At 32.7% G+C, this 13,904-nt stretch overlaps 1 protein-coding gene across 4 annotated transcripts in view; it reads left to right on the forward strand.

Moving 5' to 3' along the window:
- Pclo (piccolo presynaptic cytomatrix protein) overlaps positions 1 to 13,904 on the forward strand; it is a 371,116-nt gene that overhangs the window by 284,663 nt on the left and 72,549 nt on the right. For all 4 annotated transcript variants that reach the window (XM_074064870.1, XM_074064869.1, XM_074064867.1 and 1 more), the window contains exons 11-14: positions 3,439 to 3,547; positions 4,099 to 4,166; positions 5,300 to 5,511; positions 10,872 to 10,922. In XM_074064870.1, coding sequence (XP_073920971.1) covers positions 3,439 to 3,547; positions 4,099 to 4,166; positions 5,300 to 5,511; positions 10,872 to 10,922 — 440 coding nt within the window. The remainder of the gene's footprint in view (positions 1 to 3,438; positions 3,548 to 4,098; positions 4,167 to 5,299; positions 5,512 to 10,871; positions 10,923 to 13,904) is intronic.

The raw sequence follows: 13,904 nt of genomic DNA on the forward strand, positions 1-13,904 counted from the left end.
GTGCAACAATAAAAAAAAAGAGGCAGGTTTTTAAAAAATGACTTTGCCATTTGAACAACATTCAAAATTAAGTAAAATGTAGAAGTTAAGGAAAGCATACATAAGAATGTTTTATGTTGATCACTTTTTTAAAAGTTCTAGAAGTACATAATAATTTTCTGGTGTTTAGTAACCTATTGAGTTTGAAATTTTGAAAAGCAACAAATCTTACTTTTGCTATTGCACATTTGTCAAAAATCCAGTATGTGTCTTGTCTTTCCTACTAGAAACTGTTATCATAGGCAATCTCTGTGGATATAATTGAACAATCATCTATGCACTCTCCAATTTGAAAAAATTGTTTAACATACATCTCAATATAATTTAAATATAGGGAAAATATGAATGTCTGCTCATAATAATAGTAAATATTCTGTGTATGCTATCTTCTAGGAAACATTTCTAAAAGTGTATAAAAAGTTATTTTAAGATTGAAAATACATTCGAATTGTTAAATGATGAAATATTACTTTAGTGAACATCCACAGAATATATAATAACTTGTAACAAATTTTTGCATGCATTTTAAACTAACTTATTGCACTTTACAACTAACAAATATATTTCAAATATTTTGAAGTGAGATAGTGTAATGCCTCCTACTTTGTTCTTTTGGCTCAGTATGGTTTGGGCTATTTGGAAGTTTTTGTGTTTCCATACAAATGTTAGGATTGTTTTTCTAGTTTTATGAAGAATGTCATTGTTATTTTAATAAGGATTGCGTTGAATCTTTAGACCACTTTGGGTACTATGGATATTTTAATAATATTGATTCTTGAAATCTATGAACAAAAGATTTCTTTCCACTTTTTTGTATCCTTATCAAATTATTTCATCAATGTTTTATGATCATTGTCAAGCTCTTTCACCTGTTTGGGTGAACTTATTCCTAGCCATATTTTTGAGTTATTATAAATGGAATTTCTTTCTTGATTTCTATTTCAGATAATGTAGCAATGCTACTGATTTTTTTGTATGTTGGTTTTGACTCCTACAAATTTTCTGAATTTGTATTTTTTTTGGTGGAGTCTTTGGGATTTTCTACGTATAAAATCATCTGCAAGTGAGAAACTGACTCCTTTCCCAATCTGGATACACTTTATTTCTTTCTTTTGCCTGATTGCTCTATTGAGGACTTCCAAAGCTATGTTTAATAAAGTGGTGAAAGTGAGCATCCTTGCTTTGTTCTAGATCTTAGGAAGAAACTTGCAGTTTTTCCCATCCTTATAATGTTAGCTATTGGCTTGTTATGTTAGATATGTTATTTATGTTCCTAGTTTTAATCATGAAGGGGCATTAAATGTTATCAAATGCCTTTTCCGTATCCATTGAGATTATCATATATTTTTGTCCTTCATTCTGTTGACGTAGTATAAAATATGTCCTTCTTGAAATCATATAATATTTAATTCTCCCAAATTCTAAAGCCACTCTGTGAAATGAATGCAGAGTGCTTCATTCCATTTACTGTTTAGTATGGTTGTTGTAGGATTTTTAGGAAGTTAGGGAAACAATTGAAAGGAGGGGTACAGAGTAGCTGTTTTCCAATAGTTCCTTTTCTATAGTGTATCTCGTCATGGGCAATATGCCAGGAAAAAGAACTGGCTGAATCTTTTTAACTGCAGCACTGTACCAACTTTGGTGAGTTGCCCATGGGACAGAGAAGATTATTTGGCTCAGACATGGTCTCATGGTCTCAGATGTGTATCTAGGCAAGACCCTGATTATCTGCATAATTTTTTCAGCAATTTTATTAACAATAATAGTTTTCCTGTTTATGAGGTGATGCATTTTGTTTCACTGCATTATTATCTTTTATCTATTTGCCCTTTATTTCGAATTTTCACAAGAATAAACAGGTAAATTCAATTGAAAAAGAATAAAGATGTGACTTTTTTCACAGAATATGCTGCTGCAGAAATGTGACAATGCAATTTCTGAATTATTACAGCATTAATTTGTTTTAATTCAAAATCATCTGTTTATAAATGTACATTTTCTCTTGAATTTAAAAGGTGCTTTGTTTTCCTCTTTTGATGTGATATGTATTTCTTTAGTGGTGTTGTCATTGTCTTTTACATAATTTTCTCATTTTGTGTGTACAACAGCCTGGGATTGTTGAAATAAACCTAAGGCCCATCTGAAGATAAAGGGTTTTTTGGAGTAAGTTATAGAAAAGTCATTTTTGTTTGTGTTACTTTGAACCTTTTTGTGGAACTCTTTTGGAATTTCATTATAGTGTAAAAGTATTTCCCTTACTTGCTTGCAACTGGTAATATGCTTTACAATGATATCATAATCATTAAAACAATGAAAGACACAATCATGCCATGTTTTCAACTTTCTATTGAAACCAATGGTGAGCAATTGAGAATTTTGTATAAGGTGAAGCTTATTAAAACCTAAGTGTTCCATAATTATTACTTTTATTTAAATTGTTATCACTTCCAAATATTTTTCTCAGGCAAATCTCACCACATTCATATATATTTGGGCACTACATTAGATGATTTCACCTGTTTATATTTAGCTCACACAGCCACACATTAGGACCATATAAGTCATGCCAAATAAGCATCCCTAAAGTATTATGACAGATCAAAAAATAGGACAAACAAACTAGACATACAGTGTGTAACCAATTAATATGTTGCTACTTTCTTTTTGTATAAAATTTTCTTTTTGATAGAAAAGATAGGTCATCTCCATAATTGATGGGACTCAGTGCAAAATAATCGATATCAGTTGGGCTCTTTGTTAAAACATTATAAAAAATTTAAATATGCCATTAGCCCAGTATTATATCAAGCATGGAGCCTTTCTGAGCACAGGACCTTGTACACAGCTCCCTTTATGCAACATTCCTGCTATTCTGGTCAGTAATGTCTGGCATGCAGTCAGAAAAAGACACAAAGTGCAATCTCTTTTTATTTGGGCAAAACCAAGGTACACTTGTTCCTATAGGGGCGCTTCATGAGCAAATCCTAATGACTTTTTCCACCACTCCCATTCCATCATAGAATATGGAAGTTTACACTCTTCTAGCAGCTTGCTGACCAATTATACTTGATGGTTATAATTGTTTGTTTTCTATACAAATTGGTCTAAGCAATATACATTCAATAATGTTTTTTATAGCAGTGTGAACAGAATGCATGTGTTTGACAATATTTAATTGGTTTGCAAAAGTAAAATTTTGCATGTTATAGTAAAGATATTTTATGTGTTCAGGTAAGTTTATGAGCTCAAATGACATAATGTTCCAGAGAACTTTGAACTAATGTTCTCTGAAATGGTGTGCTTTGACTTTTAAATACAAAGAAATGTCTTCTGTGCCTTATGGACCCAAACTAGAGATAGCACACATGTTTGATTTTATATTCGAATTTGTCTTTTTAGGGATGCAAGTATTGGAATGGAATGGAATTCCCTTAACTTCTAAAACATATGAAGAAGTACAGAGTATCATTAGTCAGCAAAGTGGGGAAGCAGAAATATGTGTAAGACTGTGAGTTTTTCCCCATCTTTCTGTTTCCATTTTTTGGCTATTCATGGCTCTTTTAATTCAAAATTGTTAAGGTGGAACCTTTGGCAGTCAGCAAGAGTTTCAGTAATAAGAAAATAATGTGAATACAAGGTTTATAGATTTCTTGTGTTCAGAATCAAAGTCTAAAGCATAGATAGAATTAAGTTAATTTAGTTTCTGATTACACCAATAGCTCTCCCTTCTCATGCTTTGATTAAAACCTGCTTCATTTAAATGAAAGTCTGAACTCATTTAGTTTTCATGAATGTGTATAGTATATCAAAACAAACTTGCATTTAACCCATAAAGATTTCACCTTAAATAATCATTTTTATCAGCTCTGACTTTTAACAGCATTGCAAATATATATTGGGTTAGAAGGGTAAGCATGCTTTGGAGTTGCTTTATATCATTAACCACTTCTCATTTACTTACTTGGGAAAAAATAATAACAGGGTAGTTGGAAAAAAGAAAAGTACCTTTTGTGTTGGGCTTCCTCCATTTCTTTCTTAATGTTTTGTCTTAATTTTCAGGGACCTCAATATGCTATCAGATTCTGAAAATCTCCAGCACCTGGAACTTCATGAGCCACCAAAAGCTGGTAGGTGGAAGCGATCTGCTGTCAACCATGAAAACACAGATGCAGAAACAGTTGTAGAGGCAGTTGTAGCCGTAGATGAAGACACAGACATAAACATAAGTACAGAAAAATTATAGACAGATTTTAATGTGTTAATATTTAGGAAAAACATGTTTACTTTAGACTTGATAAGAAATTCATATTAAATCCTTGCTATGTGAGTTCACATTTTCAGTTCTTGAAATATAAATTCATTCTATGAAAGTAACCCATGAAGCCATTTATTTCTCTCTCATTTTATGTAATTTTTAGTTAGTACTTATTTCTTTTCAGCATAACTTTTTTTTTTTTATGTTTTCATTGCTAGGAATTGAACCAAGAGCCTTTTGTATACAAGGCAAATGCTTACCACTGAGCAACATCTACAGCCCTGTGACTATGTTTTGAAACATTTCCTGGACCTATTGATTGCTTTTTTATAGTAAATAAACATCAACATGTAATTTCATAAGTACATGATGAAAATAACTTAATTCTTTCTTACATATCAAATATAATATACACATTTAACTTAAAATATCTTGTTTTTCTTTAACTTTTTTGAGTGCTTCTTATCCTTACCTTGATAATTCTAAAATTTAAGTTATTGAAATAAACAAAACAAACCAAGTCTTATAGGGATTTTAATACATCAATAAATGTAAATATTCCCTGTGAAATTTCCCCCTTAAAGAACAAAAACTGTAAGATTTAGAGAAGGAAAAATAGCCAGTCATACAAATGAGTTCCAGTGGATCAACAGGATTTCTATCATTCATACAAATCTCTGTACAAAATATTAAAAACACTTTTCTAAGATGTATTTGGAACCTCAGTTTCCCTTCATAATTCAGCATTGTGCCACTTTTCTCTGGGCCAGCTACACTTCCTTAGAAATGAATATATAAATGTACCATTAAGTTAATTTTAAAAGTTTAGCTTAGTTTATAAGTAACGTTTTACCATTGTCACCTGGAACTCAAAGAGGTTCCATGGTGTAAAGTACCTACGCAGTGAAGTAGCACATAAAGCCATTTCATTTTGTTGTAATGGACGAGATGCTGTTAAGTCCTATGAAATGAAGAAGTAGGTAAAGTCATGTCATCTTGTTGCAGTGGACAAGGCAAAATCCCCAGGGGTTGACCCCAAGCAGTTGGCAGCAGAGCTCCAGAAGGTTTCACTACAGCAGTCGCCACTGGTGCTGTCATCAGTCGAAAAAGGCTCTCACGTTCATTCAGGTCCTACGTCAGCAGGATCCAGTTCTGTTCCCAGCCCTGGGCAGCCAGGGTCACCCTCGGTGAGCAAAAAGAAGCATAGCAGCAGCAAGGTGAGAAGCGCTCGAGGTGACCTCTGAATCTTGTATTTTCTGGCTCTTTAATCATGTCAAGAAATAAGGGAATAGATACGATTTTTTTTTATTCATATGTGCATACAATGTTTGGGTCATTTCTCCCCCCTTCCCCCCATCCCCTTCCTCACCTACCTTACCCCTCCCTCTCCCCCCCACCCCCTTGCTGCCAGGCAGAAACTATTTTGCCCTTATCTGTAATTTTGTTGAAGAGAGAGAATAAGCAGTAATAGGAAGGACCAAGGGTTTTTGCTAGTTGAGATAAGGATAGCTATAGAAGGAGTTGACTCACATTGCTTTCCTAAACATGTGTGTTACCTTCTAAATTAATTCTTCTCGAACTAACCTTTTCTCTAGTTCCTGGTCCCCTTCTCCTATTGGCCTCTGTAGATATAATATTTTGAAGTATTTTCCTTTTAATGTCTCATTTCCTAATGATCTATTAAAACAAAAAAAATTTTTCCTCTTCTGACTGTATAACTAAGCAAGATTTATCAAGATGTATTTTCACATCTCTTAAAATATTTCAGTAGTTATTATTATAAGGAACTTGAAAAACATGTTCTGGTTATTTTTCTTCCATTTTTGTGAATTTGAGCTTCTTTGTAGAAAGAACTTTGTATCTTGGAAATAAAGATATACATTATATTAGAATATCTAACATAAGTAAAACATAAAAAATACATGAAGAGACTCTAAGACAGTAACAAAGAAAACCAGTATGTATTGTCAGCATTTTGAATTTTATTCCCAATTCCATGCTAATCAATTTTTCTTAATGCAGAATTTTGACTTGAAACAAATGCTTCCAATACCATTATTTTAAAGTTTCTTTAGAACTAAAAGAGAAAATAGGATTAAATTTTTAACCTTATAAAAGCAGATGACAACATAGACAATTTGTAAGTTATGTGTCACTCTCCTGTTTAAAATATTCTCGGTCCTATCTCTTTGTAGGGCCTCATTCTACCCATTCAAAAAGAGGCTGGTCAAATGGTTTTCTTTGGAAGATTACCATAATAAGCGTAATGTCAAATCTTCACCAATAACCTCACAATGCATACTCTATTTATTAGGGTTTTCAACTTAGTCCTATTTTCCACAGAAAATTTTCAATGCACTTCAATTGAGGAATAATGCCCTATTACCCAAAAGATGGAAATATGCAATCACTCCATAGAATGCAAAACAGTGGTACTTAAATTATGCTCCTAGTTCTGCATCAGCAGCTGGAAACTTGTTAGAAATGTAAATCTTACCACACTTGCTTGACAAACTACATCAGAAACTGTGGAGAGGGCCCAGCTCACTGGGTTTTAGTAAGATCTCCAACTGGGTGTGATGCCCCTTGAAGTTTGAAAAGTGATGATCTGTCAAATTCAGTGACCATCTAATGCTGGATACCATTAAGAAGTAGAGTGAGGGCACTGGGAGAATGCCAGTAAGAAAGATCATATTTAAAAATCAATTTTGGTAAAAGGTGCAAAGGACTCAACATTCCCAACAGTGAGTGCAGCATGAAAAAGTTTTCAGAAACAGAAAATAGTGTGCCTAGAACATAGGTGTACACAAGACCTGGGGGTGAGAAATAAAGTAGAAGCTTAGAAAGTTGAAAATTAGAGAACATTAGGGTTGTGCCTGATCTTTCCATGCAGTCTGCAGGTAATAATGAGCCAGTAATGGATTAAGTAAAAATGAAGAAGAGTAACAGGAAGGCTTCCTCCATGAAGTCTTTACAGATTGTAATCTTTCTCTAACATCAGAAATTTTCTTTCTTTCCTTCCTTCCAATTTTTCTTCCTCCTCCCTCGTTCCTTCCAAAGTACTAGATGCTTTACCCATCATAAGACATTTTTTAATCTTGATTGTAGTTACTTGTTTGTTTGTTTTATCTTCCCAATTGGGCTACGTGTTTCATAAGAACTAAGAACTGTTGATTTTTTTTCTCTATATTTTCCTGTGCATATAGTTGAATGACTTGTACAGAACAATAACAACATAAATATCTGTGAGTTAAACATCAGTTAATCACTTGTGAATCTCCACTCTATTATGAAGAGTAACTATCTGATTCAACATAGTATGTTAGCTTTCTGGACAATGACTTTAAGATGAAAACAGTTAAAGTGGGAAATTGTTAAGGAAATGGTATTAACAGGTTTTATGACATGCAGTAAATTCTGTTTGCCAAGAATATGAGACTATGTAGTTTTACAGTATATTTGCTAAACTACAAAGTTACAGTGCTACACTATCCAAAAGAATAGCTGCTAGCCACATGTAATCATTTCTGAATCTGATATATATGTGAATTACAAATTTCAAGGATTTACTATAAAAAATAAAATATTTCATTACAATTTTATACTTAAATTATGATGAAATGATAATATTTTAGATGAGTTGTGTTTTATAAAATACATGTTTAAAATAATTTTTAGTGTTTATTTTTAGTGTGAATATTCTTCCTGTGTGGCTTGCAATATAATCTGTTGGACAGTACTTGTATAAGATCACTAAATCTATTGGTAGTAACACTAATCAAACCTAGTTATCTTGGATATATATATACAATATATATGTATATTCCACAGTGAAAAATTATACTCAATAGTTGCTAACATTTGTGAAAAGAGGGAGTATTATTTATTCAACTTTTTTTCTTTTTGATTTATCTTTCACATTTAGCAGGTAGAGTTTCTTGAAGAATTTTTGCTAAATGAATGCATGGCTAAATAAACTTAATATTTTTGACCCATCAACATGTAGTATGCATAAAAGTCAATACTTCCTTTTATTTGTTCCCCAAGCCCTACAATGACAAAAAAATTATATTGAGATATTATAGGTTGGGAAATATGTCTCGAGTTGTAAAGATCCTGAGTTCAAACCCTAATACCACTAAAAAAAAGAGATTATATAAACATTAAGTATAATCAAAAACATACATATCCCTGTGTCAGATAGCCCCATATGTCCAAATATATCATATGTTCCTCAGTAACTTAAAGAATTTTATTTTTGTTTCATTAGGTATAGGACTAATTAAATTATGTAACACATTAATGTAATAGAATGTAGCTAAAGTATTTTAATTATAATTAACATAATTATATATTTAGATGTTTACAGCACATCTATTAAACATTTTATCTTTTTATTTTGTGCTTTTGATTGTCATATATACATATTTATTATCTTTTAATTCAAGAATATACTAAGCAATGACCAACTCAGGGTGATTAGCATGTTCATTACCTTTAGTCTATTTAATTCATTATTCATTTATTTACGGTGAATACATTCAATGTCCTCTTTTTAAAATATGCTGAGAGATCGAATACATTATTAAACATACTTATCCTGCTGTGCCATAGAACCCAGAACTTTCTCTTCCCGTCTAACTACAACAATGTTCTAGTTCTCCATCTCGCCCCTTCCTCCTCTACCGAGTCACTGACAAATCACCATTCTATCTCAGCTTCTCTGAGATCAGCTTTTTGTAGATTCCATATAAAAATGAAATTGTGTAGTACTTGTTTTTGTAGGCCTGGCTTTATTAATTAATTCAAAGATCTCCAGTTCCATCCATGTTGTTATAAATGATAGGATTTCATCCTTTTTTCTGACTCAAAAATATTCCATTGTTTCACATGGGATGTATCAATGTATCACATTGCCTTTATGAGTTGGTAGACACATAGTTTGATTCTGCCATTTCTTGGCTATTGATAGCTTCTTGACATCTGATTTCATTTTCTTTAGATGTATTTCCATTAATTGGTTTGCTGGATCATATTGTACATCTATTTTTCATTTTTTAGGAACTCTCATATTGGTTTTCACAATGGCAATACTAATTTACATTCTCACCAACAGTATCCAGGGATTCTCTTTTCCCACTTCTTTGCCAGCACTTGTTGATCTTTAATCTTACTCATAATAGCCATTCTTATTTGGGTGATATGATATTATATTGATTCACATTGACTAATGATGGGCTTTTTTTCATTATCTGGCCATTTATATGTCTCCTTTTTTCAGTTAAAAATGTAAAAGAAAATAGAAAATTAAAAGAAAGATGTAAGGACATCTCACATGATTGAGGAAACTACAAATCTTTACTCAAGATATAAATAGTTCCAGGAATTTGTGTAGATCTTTTGTTCTCTAAGTTAATTTTCCTCTTTTTTTTGAAATTTAAAAGTAAAATAATTTAAATGTTTATATTAAATAAATATAATTATTTACTAATTAATACTTTAGCCTTTGAAGCCAGAGCACAGCTTTGGTATTAATAAATGGTACTTTATCAACAATGAGCTGAACTAATAAAAGGTATGTGGCTTAAAGACTGTAACACCCCCCTTAACTTTACCAATGCTTACACTAATTTTATTCTTTAGTCATTTTATGAAACAACACTTAGAAGAAAGCTGTCTTCTTTTAAGCTACTCTCATTTCTAGAATAACAATATAAGGAAAGGGTAACTAATCAAGTGTATCAGTAAACATAACTCTGCTTTCCGTTTATTTACTGAAGTAAAGGCAAGATTCATTCATATGAGTAGGTCAGGTGTTAAGTGTAAGGAGACAAGGTGGCTGCCACTTTTATAAATATCTCCTCTATGTAAATGCCACATTTTCTGAAATTCTATTATAGATTTTAGAACCACGGACATTATCTCTCCTTTTGTATGAATATTTCCTGGAACTGTAACAACTCAATGAACAGTCATTTGTTTACCAGATCACTGTCTTAACTGTCTTAAAGGCCTTACTTGTGGAAGGAGCTTATTAAGGAAATGAGAACTTATCTGAAATGGAAGGAATTTTAATTAAGAATGTCCATTAATAGGAGGGGGTGACTTGAGTGCTTCACTCCAAGAGACCACTCCAGAAGGCAATAGGAAGGAAGTGAGCACCCAGCTAAGTATAGGAAAACATTTCACGATAACTTCTGTGCTCTTACCTGGAAGTTCTTGAATAAAAACACTTTTACATTACTATATGCCATCTTTAAAATCCAGAAATACTTCAACGAAGCACTTTAAACCAAAAGTGTTTATCTTCATAAGTAAGTAAAAATGCTGCTGGTATAAAATTATAGCTTCAAAACAAGTTTACCAAAATGAAAAATAGATTTATGTGCCTATAAAATTAAACACGTATTGAGAAGGATGTGTAGATGCTATTATTCTGAAGCAGCCAAATGGATAAAATATATTTTCCAGGCAATGTGCTCTGACCAAACGGAAATTAATTTAGGAAGAAAGTTAAAATGATAAATTCTATGAATAGTTTACTTATTAATGTAATATATGGTCTTTAATATTGCAGCCAACTGATGCAACAAAAGTTGTCTCTCATCCAATTACAGGAGAAATTCAGGTATGAAAGTTTTTAAAGTCACCATTTTACCTTTTTTTTGGCTGTTTTTGCTACTGGTCTATTGAAATTGTGAACGGACCATTAGATCTGCCCTATTTCCTGGCACATACAGAACTATAAAGTGTAATTGTATAGTGTAGTGTATTAATATAAATATGAGTTATATGAAATCTAGTCATAGATATGGAATTCCATACTTTTAATTTGCCTGATAACCTTAGCATTGCCAATATGTGTTATGGTGGCAGCTACTATGTAATTGTTGCATATGCTGTAAGCATAACAGCTTCTGCCAGAAATCTGAAGGTTCTTCTTTAAAAGTTTCATAGCTGTAATGCTGTCTTTTTAAATCTATAATTGCTGAATAATTATTATGGAGACGTGTTTTCCATATTGCAGATCATCACAACTTTGTAACTTATAAGACCAATTAAAGAATTTTGACCAGGAAAATAGAATAAACAGAGTATAGATCAATATGGCTTTTTAGTTTGGTTTTTATTTCTGTATTTGTCTATTGTAACACGGCATTTCTTGGGGTTGTCATAGTAAAAAGTATTAGAAAAACTGTATTTTAGGTGATAAAAATAAATTAGAGTAGATTTTTTTTAAAGTCACATAAAAAGAATTAATACAATATAAACGAACTACTTGGAGATAGTAAGTTTCAGAAAAGATAAAGAAGCACTCTTAGTTTTATCTCCAACACAATCTATAGGAAAATTCTCACAAAAGACTTCACAGAGGATAATAGGATCTGAACTAATTTGAGCGTAAAAAAGGTGGGGGAGTGAAATAAGAAAAGGTACTGTATGCAAAGAGCTAAGGAATGAGAAGATCTGCTTCAAGAGGTAGGTGAGATGACATTAACAAGAACTTGGATGCAAGCAGAAGGATACTAACTGCTATATAATATAATGATTACAAATATTTTGTAGTAAGAGAGAAACTAATAGAAAAAATATGTAATAAAGCTTCTTATGGCAGTAGCCTACAAAAACATTGTAAGGAGAGGACACAAAGTCAAAAAAATCAGTTAACTGATTATCTCAGCACACAGCGAGGAAAGCAAAAGTGGGGTGGGTGTGAGTGTGTAAATGGAAAAGTGCAGAACGACACATAGACATAGAAAGAACTGGCAGGACAAACTTGTTACCTAAGGACTCCAGATCTTGCTGTCTCTTCTGTTTCCCCCTCAGAGGAAGCATTTTCACCAGACTTGTCATTTCACAAGCAACAAAGAAAACACTAGAATTTCTGTTTGTTAATATCTTTCCCATTTTTAACTTCTTGCTTTTGTATTATTTGCTGTGTTTCCTTTTCATTGGTTATTGTTTTGTTGTTGCTGTTTGTTTTATTTTAGTAGTCTTTCCCTTGAATAGTAAGATTTCATTCTGTAGTTGAAATTTACCCTAATAGTATTTCACTTAACACTTGGGATATTCTAAAGGTAGTCATTTCAGTTACTTTTTTCTTTTTTTTTGGCCTTATTGCAAATGAAACTTTATATAGAAAACCAAACCATGAGTCTGCTGGCAGGGGAGCTATGGCAATTGAGGACTGATGGGGGCATCAGGTTCTCCCAGCACTGAGCCCTGAGCCACCCTAAGTGTTCTCTAAGGCCATAGTAGAGCAAAATATGAAGAGCATTGTCTCAGGGCAGACTAAGTTTTCATTTCAGTAAGAAATGGTTTGGTGCGTCATCATTTGAGAGTCAATTCCAAGTCTGGCAGAGAAAGGAGAGAACAATGAAGTAGTTCTCCTTAACTGAAGATTTGGAAGTTACTCCAAGTTTCGGTGAAATTAATTGTAGTATATGTCCAGCTCTGCATTTCAGTGGCTCTTCAGCACACACAGTTCTAAACTTCCTATTTCTTCTCTTTCTTTTTGGTTTCTTTGCTATTCACATTGCTTTCATGAGGATCAGATAGAATCTAGCCTTTTCCATATTGAGTCAGGCAATTAAAGATTCAATTTCTGCTAGAAAACATAATCAGATCAAAATTATGGTAGAAGGAAGATTTGTTTAAATATGGAATTTTAAACAAAGGTTGACTCATTTCAGTTACCTTATATTTTCAATATAAATACTGAATATCTAATATGTAAGGATTATAAAAATGTTAGTATTTTTGAAACCAGTGTTTTAGGTCCCAGATCCAAACTCCAGGGATTCTATCTGTCTGTTCCAGCCACTCACCCCAATATGCCAAATAAAGAGAGAAGTAATGATGAAGGGGAGAGAAAGACAGAGGCATGCCATGGAAAGAATGCACTTTTGTCCATCTTCAGCCATCTTTGGGGCACAGACATGAGCTCTAACTTTAAATAAACAAAGAATTTGGGTAGGGGTAGAGAAGTATTCATAATGATTAAACAGCCCCAGTTACAGCTGTGGCCCAGTGGCCCAGTTGATCCTTATCTGCATTTTTGTTTTGGGAGAGGTTCTGGAGAAGTTGTTATCCCTTTTATAGCAATAACAGGATATCTGGTTAGAATAAGCAAGTCACTGCTGCCTGGCAGGTAGTCTGTCCTCAGGAGGCTCTGCTGTTGGAAACACTTATGGATCAGTCCTGTACTTCCTGTATTCCAAGATAGCTGCAGGTGATTGTAGAGAGAATAGTTCAGAGCAAAGAAAACAGATAATCAATGAAGACAGGGATGCCAAGCTTTTCTTCTGCTTTTAATTAATTCATGTGTTCAAGTAAGGACTCAGAGCTTTTCAGCAAAAGCAGCTGAAGTTCTTGTTAAATTTTTATTTATGGATTTTCCCTTTAAAATATAGCTCATTCTTCCATTTTTTTTTGATAACCAAAATAAAAAATTGATGAGAATTAAGTCTTACTCTGAATGATGTCAAAAGAATCTTTCAATTTTGAAAGAGGAAAATCAGTTAATGCAATGATTTTGGATTATGCAGGCTTCTCAAATATTGACTTGAACTGTAAGTCTTTTACTATCTAATGCCGATGTGGAACAGCC

The sequence above is a fragment of the Castor canadensis genome, chromosome 2 (genome assembly GCF_047511655.1).
Source record: "Castor canadensis chromosome 2, mCasCan1.hap1v2, whole genome shotgun sequence".
Classification (NCBI taxonomy): domain Eukaryota; kingdom Metazoa; phylum Chordata; class Mammalia; order Rodentia; family Castoridae; genus Castor; species Castor canadensis.